This window comes from Cupressus sempervirens, chromosome 2 (genome assembly GCF_028749045.1).
Source record: "Cupressus sempervirens isolate cs-2001-9-10 chromosome 2, ASM2874904v1, whole genome shotgun sequence".
In the NCBI taxonomy this organism is placed as follows: domain Eukaryota; kingdom Viridiplantae; phylum Streptophyta; class Pinopsida; order Cupressales; family Cupressaceae; genus Cupressus; species Cupressus sempervirens.
This window is the reverse complement of record NC_143119.1, coordinates 515,511,281-515,525,728: the sequence shown is the minus strand read 5'-3', so window position 1 is coordinate 515,525,728 and position 14,448 is coordinate 515,511,281. Positions and strand designations below refer to the sequence as shown.

General features: G+C 34.8%; 1 protein-coding gene across 2 annotated transcripts in view; it reads left to right on the top strand.

The window, feature by feature from the left end:
* NS1 (Class II aminoacyl-tRNA and biotin synthetases superfamily protein) overlaps positions 1-14,448 on the top strand; it is a 242,321-nt gene that overhangs the window by 58,681 nt on the left and 169,192 nt on the right. For both annotated transcript variants that reach the window (XM_089814410.1, XM_089814409.1), the window contains exon 3: positions 7,883-7,993. In XM_089814410.1, the coding sequence (XP_089670536.1) occupies positions 7,883-7,993 (111 nt within the window). The remainder of the gene's footprint in view (positions 1-7,882; positions 7,994-14,448) is intronic.

Sequence of the window (14,448 nt, the reverse complement as noted above, 5' to 3'; positions counted from 1 at the left end):
TTGCATTGGTCTCGGCTAGGGTTTCAAGAAAAAAAACTCTAAAAATCACGCCTTGGTCTTTGACAGCTCGCAATTTCCATGTATTTGTGAACAATTGCGTCCAATGATTGCTCGTGTCTGATCGAATCTGCAACTCACGTCTTCCATTGACGATTTCTGTGCAACTCGTGACATCAACTCCTTGGCACAACTCGTGATTATCTCTGCAAATCGTGTTGTTTTCTGCAAATGACTTCTTCTGCAATCTGTCCTAAAAAACGAGTACCTTAATTCCGTTTCTGAACAAATGTCTGCAGATTCAGTGACGTCTCGGCAAACATGAACATTCTTTGTGGAAAAATTGACAGTTTGCTACCTCCAACTGCCATTTTTTGGCCAATTCGACCTTCAATGGTTGTTGACTAGGGTTTTTTCAAAACCCTAAATTTTGAGCTCCAAAATTTATTTTGATTTGAAATTCTTGATGGGTTTTTCGAGAGCTCAACTGGGTTGTCATAGTTTTAATTATCCTTAATCCCTCCTTTTGATTCGATGTATGTGATTGTTGGCTATCTATGTCCAATGATATAGTGCAGAGTTGGATTTCTCTGATCTATATCCTCTATTCGTTGCGTATTTAGCATCTTTGGTACATGCTTAGTTACCAACTTTTTCTATCATATTTGACATACTCTTTACTATAATCTTTCCCATCAATTTCCCCATCGTATTGTGTCGCCATCCTTGTAATGTTATTTGATTCCCATTTGACTTGGTTAGTGATCGTTCATTGGTTTACCACTTGTTACCTCTAGGTTGTATGTCTTTCTTGATTGGGCATCTTAGACGCTGACTACAATTGTGCTTTGCTAACTGTAGGCATTTTGAATATAATTCAATTCTGTGTATGTTCTTTACGAAAGACGCGACTTTATTATCTTGGTATTTCTCACTTCTTGTCTTGTCTTCATTTTCTAAACCCTTGTTCGATGGCTTGAGAGTCTTATTCAATCTATTGCTTCTGTCCTTGCTCTTGATAATCTCCATCCTTGATTCCTTATGATTATTCTCCTCCCCCCCCGAATTGTGCCTACCCTTGCCCCTAAGATATATTTGAATTGCGGACATATTTGTTTGTTGCTTCTCTGCCTTGGACATCTTCAGTTTGATATGGTGTGATAGATAAGTCTAATTGATGCCTTTAGATATATATTTCTTTCTTCTTCGATGCCCCTGTTACTTGTATTATGCTTTGTTCATGCTCCTTTTCTTTGTTGCATCCCCTTGTCCTCTGCACTAAGTAAATATATATAATCATTGTATATATATATATCGATCTGGAATAAATTAATCAGCTTCGCTCTTATATATGATTGTGTATATCTGTATCAATATCTTGATCTACATAAGTCTTGCTCTTGATTTGTGTAGAATATGTCTTTGTATGTATTAATCAATATGGATGTCACTTGATATCAATCTCTGCTCAATGTATTCATCTGAACTTTTGATCTGATTCTAAATTGCATTTTATTGTATATTATGTTCTTTTTTTTAATATATTGTTGATTCAATAGATTTAGTGGTCACGACTTTTAGTGACTAGAACTAATCAGGTTTATTTTCATTTTTAATATAATTCAATTTGTTATTAATATATATATATATATAATCATATTTCAAATAATATCATAATCTTATAATTATTATAATCTTTTGTCATAAATATTGTTTCTTTTGATTTCAAAGTGTTCATAAATTTATATTTTGGATATTAAATTTCATTATTAGGGGGATAATACAATTGATGGGTTAATCAAATAATCCCACAAGTAACTTTCTAAGCCAAACTGCTTCACTAGAAGCCATGGCAACTGCAATGTATTCATCTTCTGCGGAACTCTGCGCTAGTGATGACTGCTTTCTGCATATCCATGATATCATTGCTGAGCCTAAATTGAAACAACATCCAGAAGTGCTTTTTCTATTAGTAACACTTCTAGCCCAATCTGAGTCCGTGAATACATGTAAGTCCAAGTCAACTTTCTTATACTTAAGCCCAAGGTTAAGAGTGCCTTGTAAGTATTTCATAATATGTTTGACTGCAACTAGGTGAATCTCCTTTGGCTCACACATAAACTGACTTAAGGCTTTAACAACATAGCAAATATCAAGTCTTGTATTGACCAAGTACATGAGAGACCCAATCATCTGTCTGTAAAGAGTAAAATCTATGGAGGGTGATTCCGCAGTTGCTTCCTTAAGTTTGTGTAGATTAGTCTCCATTGGTGAAGACATAGGTTTGCAGTACCACATTCCAAATCTCTTTAAGATGTCTAATGTATACTTTTCTTGATTGAGTATGATATTGTCAGAGTTTTTCCATACTTCTAGTCCTAGGAAGTAATGATAAGATAAGATAAGATTATTAATGTCCAACAAAAGACCACAAAAGGTTTATGGGACTGAGAGTTTACACCTAGACAACTGGCAACAACAGGAGCACTAAACGGTGTTCGATAAAAGCGAACAAAAACAAGAATAACAAGAAAGAAGAGGAGAGAGGACAAGGAGAAGACTAGGAGTCTTTCCTTGACAAAAAGAAATCAGTCACAGAGGGATAAGACTATAGGTGAATAGGAGCCTTGGACTGTTTCTGTGAACTCGTAGAGGAGTGCCACTAATGTAAGTAGCCATTGCGAGATCTGACGGATTTGGAATGACCAACAAAACTGGTAGGAGCAGCCGGTCTTTTCACACCCTGTAAAGGAGATAAGGGTGCAAAAAAGACAGTAATAGTCTGATTAGAACAATGTCGGTGAGGAAGTGGTGACTGTAGAGTACTATCATGGAGCAAGGTGGCTTATAGAGCGCAAGACATCACTGGTTACAATAACTGAAGAACGCAGACAGAGAAAAACAGTCTTGGAATAGACAATAAAATTTCCCTTTGATCTCATAAAAGACAGGGCATTGGAAAATAAAGTGAGTCTCCGTCTCGACCTCGGCTAAAGTACACAGCTTAAAGATCCGTTCTCCTCTGTCAGTATGATGATCTATCTAAGCACGAAGATGGTGAGAACCAACTCTGAAAGACCCCAAAGAGATATGAAGGGCATGACTCCACCGTCGAGAAAGGTAACTAGGATGGACAATAATCCTAAATCTTTCATTTCAAATTCTCTGATTAGATTTTTCTTGCACTGATCTATAAGATGATCATCGCCTGTTATTAGTAAATCATCAACATATAGTATCAAAATTATCATCTCATCTTTATCCCTTTTATAATAGGATATGGATCAGCTACATTCTTAAAGAATCCTAAACTAGTGAGATACTTATCGATTCTTTCATACCATGCCCTTGGAGTCTGTTTAAGCCCATAGAGAGCTTTCTTGAGTCTACAAACAAAGATTTTAGGATTATGAGTTTCAAATCCTTCAAGTTGTTCCAAATATACCTCTTCTGTAATCTTTCCATTTAGAAATGCTATTTTCACATCCATATGATATACTTTCCATCCCTTAAATGCTGCAATAGCTAGGACTACTCTTACAATGGTGTATCTGGCAACTGGAGCAAAGGTTTTTTCATAATCAATTCTCTCCTTCTGAGAGAATCCGCTGGCTACGAATCTGACCTTATAATTTTCAATGCTACTGTTAGCAACATGCTTGATCTTAAATATCCACTTAGAAGAAACAATAGATTTTCCCTCAGGCCTTGGAACAATTTCCCAAACATCATTTTTAATAATGGATTGGTATTCTTCTGTTATGGCATTCTTCCAAGTTGTATGTTTGATAGCATCTGAAACATTTGTTGGTTCTGATTTAGATAAGTCACTCATGTTTTTTGCATAGCTAGAGAATCTTTTGGGTCTTTTGCTCTCTCTGAAGGTTCTAGATGGTGCAATGAAGTCTTATGCTTCCTCTATAGTCTTAATAGCCTAAAGTGGTCTTTTCTTAGGATTTTGAGTTTCCTCAAGATTAATGTTTTGAATCTCAACTTCGATTTCTTTAATGTTCTCTCTCTCAAACTCAAGATCATGGTTTTCTTTAGAACTAAGTATATGTGAGGGGTCTTCAGAACTTAGGGCTCTGTTGAATGCAAACTCTTCTTCAAAGATAACATCTCTACTAAGTTCAATGTTCTTTTGACCAAGTATGTAAATTCTATATGCTTTAGAGGTTTCACTATACTCGACAAAAATGCCTTTCCTTCTAGAGGGTTCTAACTTAGTTCTCTTTTCTTTTGGAACATGTATGTATATAGGGCACCCAAATATCCTAAGATGACTTATATTTGGTTTAACCTTAGAAAAGACTTCTTCAGGAGTTTTATCTCTAAGGTGGGAGTGAGGACTTCTGTTTTGAATATAGACAACAGTACATGAGGCGTTTGCCCAAAGATAAGATCCTAAGTTTTGATCAAGTAGCATAGCTCTTGCCGGTTCTACAATTGTCCTATTCTTTCTTTCTGCTCCCCCATTTTGTTGTGGATTATAAGGAATAGTACACTCCCTCTTAATTCCTGCTTCTTTACAAAAATCTTTAAACAAATCTGAAGTATATTCCCCTCCATTATCAGACCTAAAAGTTTTAATTTTGTGTCTTGATAGGTTTTTAGTTAAGGATTTGAATTCCTTAAATCTCTTAAGGATTTCTTCCGATTCTTTACATTTTAAGAAGTAAATCCATGTTTTCCTAGAAAAATCATCTATAAAAAGTCTATAGTACAAAAATCCTCCGAGAGAAGGAACAGACATAAGTTCACATAAATTTGAGTGGACTAATTCTAAAACATTGTTAGATTTTCTAGTGCTATTTTGAAATGGACTTTTGGTGTTCTTACCTAGTGCACATCCTTTGCATATGCTTGAATGATCTTTGTTTAACTTAGGTAAACTAGTAATCATCTTCTCCATAGTCTATAAGGCTTTGAAGTTTAGATGTCCTAACCTTCTATGCCACACTTTGTTTATATTAGCAGCTTCATGGATTAATTGAATAGGTTCTATATTTAATTCATACAATTATCCCTTTCTTTGACCAATCAACTTTGATTTCTTAAATGAAGAGTTCTTAGACCAAGTCAATACTTTACCGTCTATGAATGTAACCTTGTGTCCATCATCTTCAAGTGCTGTAACAAAGATTATATTCCGCTTGATTCCTAGTACATAGAGTACTCTTTTGAGATGAAGAGAAATACCCGACTTCAGTTTCAAGGTGCAGTTCCCAAATCCTTTGACATGATGAGTGGAATAATCACCTATGGTAACTTCCTCATTAGCTTCTTTTGATATCAAGTCTAGCACTTCTTTGTATCTTGTAATGTGTCAAGATGATCCACTATCAATTACCCATGATTTGCTTGATACTTGATTTGATAGTGCTGAATACATTACATAGTTCCTAGTATCATAATTTTCCTCTTTCTTAGTAATGTTTGTACAATTTACTTGCTGCTTTGTATTCTCTGGGCAATTTCCTTTATAGTGTCCAAGTTTCTCACATTTAAAGCATTTTACTTTGGATAAATCTCTCTTAGGTTTATCATTTCTTTGATGAGCCTTCTTCTTCTTGAAGTGCTTCTTCTTACCTTTGTAGGAATTTGTGTTGAGAAGATGAAGTTCTTTATCTTCAGTTTTCAATTTTTTTCATTTCTTGAGTTGCCTAGATTCTTCTTGAAGGCAATCTCCTTTAAGTCTATTGAAGTCTAGAAGTTTGTCTCTAGCCATTATTCCTTATGAGAATATTTCCCATGAATCTGGTAATCCATCTATTGCCATTAATGTTAGTTCTTTATCATCAATTATGTACCCAATGCTTGTAAGTTCATCTCTTAGACTAGCTACCCGTAGGAAGTATGAATTCATAGATTCTCCCTCTCTTATTTTTATATGATTTAGTTTCCTTTTTAGTGAAAAGGGTTCTAGTTGCATTATTAACCTTATATGTATTTATTAATGCACTCATCATATTGAATGATGTTTGATGTTTCATTAGCATAGGCACTATTTCATTTTTAACTCCAACTAATATGATCTTCATAGCTTTCCTGTTTCCTTTGATCCAGTTAGTTTTATAAGGATCAGCATCAGTTTGCTTGGATTCCTTATCAACAAACTGTGTTACATCATTTTCTTCAAGAGCCATCATAATTCTGAATTTCCATGCAATGAAGTTGTCTTTTCCATCAAATCTGTCTTCGGATCTGATTGCATTGGCCATTGTAGGTAGAAGGATGTTGTTAGATATGTTTTATATCTGATTATCAATTTGCAAAGTCAAACTTCGACTACCAGAGCTCTAATACCATGTAAATTTTTTTGAAATTCTGATAATAATAATGTTGATAAAGTACTTATGTAGCAACTAATCTTCATATATTTTGGAGTCAATATGATCGATCTAGGAAGGTTTGAATTAAATCTGTAAATTGTTATATATCTCTGCAAGAAATCACTGAGGGTAGATTGCTAGGAGCAGACTTGAGATTGTATTGTGTGTTTTCTATGCACAACCTTACCCCCCACTTTATAATAGACCCAAGGGACTTGTCCTTTCACAAACAAACCCCCTTGCCTAGGTCGGCCCTGTTTGCAAATGCAACCTTTTAATTCGAATCAGTGCCCAAGAGCAAACTAATGGTTAGTAAAACTAACCACATCAGTTAGGTTACAAGATGCATTTAGTCATCTATTTAGAGATCGCCGATTTGACTAAAAGGGAGCAATTGCAAACAAAACAATTTTATAAAGAAGAAACATGCTTTTCAGATCTGTTTGATTAGAGAAATCAGAACATTATTTTATCACAGTTACTTAGAAAATTAACAAAGAAGAAGGCTTATCAAGATCTTCTTGTCTACTCAATATTATTGGAGAAAAAATCATCAAGAAAAGGCTTAACATACAGATTAATAATAACACTTTGATAAAAGAAAGATTGTGTAAGGTGATCAAAGGAATTGCATAAACTAGCTACCCTAAGACTGTCTGTTAAAGTAGGTTGGGGAAGAGGGGATCTAGGTGTCACTAGAATGGGATCATTAGGAGCTAGATCTCTATCATAATGATTACTAGGCACTATAAGAGTGGAATCAAGAAGATTTATATTATTGTTATCTTTAGGTTCATTTACAAAGACCCTTATATCCCATGCATTTTGTTAAAACTTGAATGATGAAAGCACATGAAATATTGATGAAGGTTTTGAAATAAGCCTTATAAGGAAGAAAGATATTTGTTAACCTCATAGTGCCATATGCAAAAAGACCATGAAAGAATACATCGTCATAATATGCAAGAAATTATGATTCACTCCATTTGATTGATAAAGAGAATTAAGGAGAAATGTAACAACATATGTTATCATACACCAATCTAACTTAGTAAACTCCATGTTAATGAAATTTATCAAGCACAAAATGGGATTTAACATCAAAATCAGAAGTATGATGGAAGACGGATAGATTAACTTGGAACTTGAACCCCAACTAGCAACATAGTACAATGATATGTGGGGGATTTGATTAAACAAACCTCGTACTTGAAACTAAACTGGCAAAACAGCTTACAACACATTGTTTCCCTATCTTTGGACATGGAAATTCTAAAAGAAGAATTGACGTAAAATATAATATTATATGAACAATGTTTTATTTTTATTTTTAAGACAATACATATAAGCAGAGAATTGAGCCAAAATCCTGGTTCCACCTTAGTTTGGTTAAAGATATTAACAAATCATTCCTTTGATTCTTTGAGACTCAAGCAAATTTGTCTGATAAATTTAAATTTACCTTCAGACAAGGTGGGTATTAAAGCTTTAACATCAATTTTGGTTGTATTAAAGATTTAACATGATGTGTCACTTCTGTTTTCTTTGGACAGGTGCAATCAGGTTTAATCACAACTGGCACATCTGTTTTTATAGATGGGGTTTTGGTAGCTAGTGAAGGTTCTAAGCAGATGATCGAATTGAAGGCCACAAAATTAGTTTTGGTAAGCATGTTGCATTCATGTTTGCTGCATTGGTTATGTTCTGTAAGTGAAATTATTTTTCGCTTATATATTTTGTTTGTATCTTTGTGTTTCTCACACACATTGATGAAGGCAAACCAAACATTATAATATGAACAAGCTGGCTTTATATGTGGGATCTTTTATTTTACAGTCTCTACCAAATAAATGCAACTGTATTTAATCTAATCTTCATATTTAAGGTGCTTGGATGGTTTATGATGGCATGATTGTATAACACTTTTTGTTTGTACGCATATTCCATAATCTAGGATCATATTGATTCAGACTGACTTATGTATATTAAATCTAATTATTTAAATATGATATTTTGTATGCAATCAGTTATGTCCTGCTTGTTGAATGTTGCCTCTAATGCTTTGGTTTATGGTACAGATTATTGCTAGGGTAAGCACGTTATTGCCTTTCTTTTCATGGGCATTACTTATATTTTATTTCAAGAATTTTTGTAATGTTAAACCCAAAGAGTATAGTTGAACAGGTACAGAAAGGAAGGGAAATATCTCCGTATAAAGTGAAAATCTATTTATTGTATGGGTGCTACATAATTGGAGGTCAGGGTTGGTTATTACTTTTTGTAACACATGGTTGTACAGGGAATTCCTTTGGTATTTGAACCCATCTACGAAGAAATTGAAGATTTCTATATAATTTTGTGTCATTCTTCCATCTTATTTGAATTGTATTTGCTTTGTTATCTGACCATTAATATGGTGGTGTATTTGCTAAGTTATTTGTCCTTTAATATGGTGGTGTATTTTGAATCTAATTACTACCACAGATCCTATAGAAAGTTGACTGATTCTGCAAATCGAACATATAAACCCACTTGTAACTTAGTTTGTCAGCAATTTCATTGTGCTGTTATTCACGTCCAAAGGAAAATCTAAAATACATGTTTCTTTCTGGATATAGATTGAGTATATTTGAGTATTATTTGGGAGGCATACCTAATACAATTGATACTCACTCTGAGCCATTCCTTGTGAAATATCAAAATGGAACAAGAAGAAAAGGTCCAAAAAATGAAATAAATTAAAATTCTTGCTTGTTACAAAGAGCCAAAATGCATCTATGTGTGTTAATAGGCCTGTGCCATTTACTTTGCATTTGGTTGAAAAGTTTCTCTTCAAATTATTCTATTGTTGATTATATAGAGAGAAAGAGGAGAGAGAAGGATAAACCTGAAATTCTTGCTAGTCAATATTTTCTATTGTTTCTTGAGAACGAGCCCCCTGAAGAGCTCCCATGGAATATGGGTGTGAATAAGTATTTAGGAACTTTTAAAACTTTTAACTGCATGAAACCACATAAAGCATAAAGAGAGCAAGTATAAAGATATTAACACCTGATTTCTTGTGGAGAACTTTTGACTAAAAAATTATAGCATGTAAAACTTTCATTAAGAAAAATGGGCACCGATCCCAAATACAAATGTGAGCATTAACCCTCTTCGAAGCACCAACTCCAGTCAACTGAGGCATCAACCCCCAAAACATTAGTTAAACAACTCTTTAATATGAAATATACAGCAGCAGCACAGAAGAAAAACAATTTATTTTATCAGCTTCATTCCCAACATCATGTTCAACTTGAATATGGCCTAGTCACGTATGCAGCACCAAGAAAACTTAGAATGTGTTGTTAAATCAACCCTAGTGTGAACTTCATCATCTTTTTCTCAGAGAAAAATCTATGATATCTGAAAACAATAGTCGTAAGCTTCAGTGCATGTAATCGTTCACACCCGTGAAAATACTCTAGCAATAATCTTTGAAACACCAGATGATACTGTATAGAAAAATACTAAGAGTAGCAGTTCTTAGTAATGACTCACAACAGTCAACCTAAAACTGACCTTCTTTTCAGTTCTTCAAATGACTACTTCCAGCCACAGTAAATAGTTATACTAGTTATATATATATCTTGAATAAAAAAACCTGCAATAGCTCCAAAAACATCACTGACAGAAACTGCATGGCATCTCTGAATGTATACCTTTCACAATCACATTGAAAGATGAACTGGCAGCTTCTTTTTTTTTTCTTGCATAAATGCGCAGCACACTCGCACTTCTATTCAACTGTTTTCTAAATGCACATCTTAGCCAGAGTAGATATCATCTGCTATAACAAGGGCTCATGCATAAAACAATGACTCCGACTTCTAAAAACCATACAGGATACACATTTAACTCTATACCTTCTTTTGGGCACAATACTGTCGTACACCTAGGTGTAAAGCCCAGCAATGATTTCTTCAACATCGCATACGTTAGAAAAGTAGCACACAGCTCTCCCCTTGTAAAGACATGACTAGCATATGCAGAATGATTAGTTCTGCTTGCATGCATCGATTCCTTTTTTTAAACAAGAGGTTACAATATTCTGAAAAATAAATATCTGATGCTTTGTTTAGGCAAAACAATCCACATAGGCCTTTGTATTTTCCTTATTGTTGACCACGAACTTTAAGAATCTGCAATTACTAATACTTTCCTCCATTAGAAACAGAGGCCTTGTCTTAATACTCTATCATCAACTTCAGGAAGAATGAATAAATAAATTACTTAATGATTGGTTTCAAATAGAAACGCTAAACCTTTTAATTTTAAGCTGGCCACAAGCATAGATCATAAATAGCAAATGCTTATTTAATTGAGTCTCTTGAGTATTCAAAGATGACATGGCATAGTAGTCTGACATGGTTATCTAATTGGGCACACGTCAGAAGACACACACAACCAGCTCGGCTTGTCAGCAACTCAACCAAGCAAGCAACTAGCTTAACCAATTTTTTATTACACTAAGTGATCCTTTGAGATGTATACGACCTTAATCATCAACCTTTGACATCAATGGCAACAAGCTCAACACCCTCCACCCCCCCCTTGTGAAATCTTGGTGTTTCGGGGATGAGGACATCTTTAGGACGTGGGAATGCCCCACCACCTTTGTATGGATGTGGGAACAATGGGACAGCTGTAGCACTCCCATGAATTTCTTTTCATCTTGAGGATGCCTAGGATTCTCCCATGGCCCACAAATAGAAATTCCATCTGAAAACAAGGAAAGATGATAAAATCGTGAAAACAATGCTTGTAATTAAGGTTTTTGAGGGTTTGGAGGCCTTGTTTGTGCTTGTTGGCATTGGCTTTGAAGAGTACACGGATATACTGAGAGGGGAGGGGGGGTGAATCGGTATATTAACAATTTTTGTTAATTTTAAATCTTTTATCCAAATAACTATTTAAGATACTGAAATAAGCTTGCGTCCTGTAATGTCCCCTTCTCCGCACTAGACCTTATGGCACCTTGTTGGTCTATCTTTCCATCCAGATAGGCTAACGGCACTTATTTTGAGGATGTTAGCCAGTCACAGGAGTCTTTGGTTTCGATAGGGAGATTTAAGTGGGAACTTCCTGTAGTTAAGTCACTTTATTTTATAAAGTTGATTTATAAAGTATTTTATCATTTAAAGTCACTTTATGACAAAAATCACTAAGTGACTAAAAGACAAAATAGGCTTTTTATCCCACATTGCTTAGTTTGCATCTTCCCTCACATCGAGGTTATAAAAGAAAGTATCTACATTGGGATTTGCACCATGTAATGTATGTATATCTCGAAGATAATCTCAGTTGCTTAAATGTGACTGGCTATCTTAAGGAAGAAACCCCTTGAGTTAGTGGAGTTGTTGGACGTAACCCCAACAACTCGTCAACAACATTCATCTCTAAAACATAGCACAAGGCATTTGTGTTTCAGCAAGATGTGGACGGCATTCAAGTAAGTCTTTATAATAGACAGTGGATTCGTGATTAGTAGTGACCGTATAGGTACCAGAATTGGTTTCAATGGGCGGCCATCTTATCATCAGTAGAACAGTGGTAGTACTGAAAGTACGAACAAATATATATCTTCCGATGTGGGTGGAGAAGTAACAACATTTGGGGATCCTAATCGCAGGAAGGCAATATTGAAGAGTTGACAGGCACGTTAAAGAAGCCACAAGTGGACTGCAGTTGCGTTAAGAAGTTTGACAGGGCCGTGTAACTTCTTAGCACCTCTCAAGTATCACGGGATGTTGAGATAGGTCATTGACAGTTTGGAGTAGTAGAGAGACATTGATTTGACCAGATTATGATTTGAGGATGAACGAGCAAACCTCTCACGGCAGCCAGACCCGACTGCACTTTCCAGTGTCGAAAGAAGAAACTAATAACCACAGTCCAGTACGAACTGCCAGATAGAAGCACGGGAAGAGAGAAGTCTCCATTGACAACATCAGGTTCACCATTGTTGAGCCATTGTTTTGTTATGTAAAACGCTGAGATTGTAATGTCTGAACTGTATTGGTTATCATTTTGTGTGTGTTATTAAATAACCATAGTGTGATAAACGGATTAGTGCTGTTGTTTATTAGCGTAACCAATCTTTGAACATCTTTGTGCAATTATCTTGAAAGCATTGCTATATCTATTGTATTGTAGGAAGTCAAAGGTTTCATACCCAGGTTGAATGCAAACTGTTTGTCAGAATTCCATTAAACACATTATGATTTCTTGTGTCAACTAAAGAGGGGAATCTTACACATCCAGTAATCATAGGGGTGTCAGCAGGAATACAATCTTCCATTCTGAATTTCTTCAACATTTCTTTGATATATTTTCCTTGAGAAACAAATATTCCTCTACTTGTTTGTTCTATTTGCAGCCCAAGAAAGAAAGATAATTCTCCAAGTGTGGACATCTCAAATTCTTGTTGCATGTTCATGGAAAATTCTCTACACATTTTATCACTTCCTCCAAATATTATGTCATCCACATATACAACTACTATCAAAAGTTTGTCATTTTCAGATTTGATCTATAGATTACTATCTGCCATTCCTCTTTTGAAATCTTGATTTTAAAGATAATTATCCAATCTAGAATACCAAGCTCTTGGAACTTGTTTTAGTCAGTAAAGTGCTTTTCTCAATTTGCATGCTTGATCCCATTTTTCTGAAAATGTAAATCCTTCAGGAAATTCAACATATACTTCCTCTTCTAAGTCTCCATTAAGGAAGGCTGATTTTACATCCATTTGGTAAACTTTAAATGCTTTATGGCGTGCAAATGCTAGGAACATCCGAATTGCTTCCAATTTTGCAACTAGAGCAAATGTCTCTTCAAAATCCACTCCTACTTTAGTGTGACCTTTACAAAGCCTTGCTTTGTTCCTTGTGAATTCTCCATTTTCATTCATTTTATTTCAGAATACCCACTTGGTTCCTATGACATTTTTGTTTTTTGGCCTTGGAACAATTTCCCAAGTGTTGTTGTTTTTGATATGGTTCAACTCTTCCTCCATAGCTTTTACCCATTGCTGGTCTTCATTGGCTTCTTTGAAGTTCTTTGGTTCTATTTTTGATAAAAGACAACGGTATGCATGCTCATCATTGTTTGCATATCTTCTTTGAGGTTGAACTTCCTTTTCTAGATCTCCTATTACCAAGTCTTCTGGATGATTTGTTTTGACAAATTTTGATGGTGTCTTTAAAGGAGTTTTTGCTGGCGTCTTCAAAGGTGCTTGCTCAATTTCTTCATCTTTTGGATCTTCTTCTTGACGTGTACTTGGTATTTTTGCATTTTCTTTTATCTTTTTAAATCCTTCATCAATTTTTACATTTGCGCTTTTAACAATCTTGTGAAGCCTTTAATTGTAACATCTATATGCTTTACTTTTAGATGAATATCCAAGAAAGATTCCTTTATCTGCTCTAGCTTCAAATTTGCCCAAGTCATCTTCATCTCTTTTTATATAACATTGTCATGCCCAAAATTAAGGCAAAAACACTCCGACATTTAAAAAAAAGGTAAATTCAACTAAGTTAACACATGAAAATGTAAGCCATCATTGAGTACATTGCATAAGGGTGATAACATGGTACAGTTGGTTTCGAGTTACAAGGTCTAGGTACATAGTTGAGTTCAGATTATATCACATGAGGATGCAGAGTCAGTATTCCATTCTACTGCACGGGTCCAAAACCATAGGTTCTAGTGCTATAGGAACACCTAGGTCAGGTTGAATAAGTCGGTTGATTAAACTATAGTTTCATGTTTAGATGTAGCATAGTGGTTGGAGAATTTCTGTTGAGGACATAAGTTAGATTAGATTGATTTTATACCTTTGTACTCAATTCATTTTATAAGTTAAACGCCTAGGTGTACTGAACTCCATTTATAGGTTGACCTAGCAATACCTTAACACTTCATCCCGATTATAATTCAATCATTTAGAACTAAATTAAAACATTTAAACAGTCGTTATTAAATCAATTTCGACATACATTTTACCTTAAAATATAATCTTATACCACTATCACTTATGAAATACAACCCTTTGATACTTTATTAATTTACTATTACA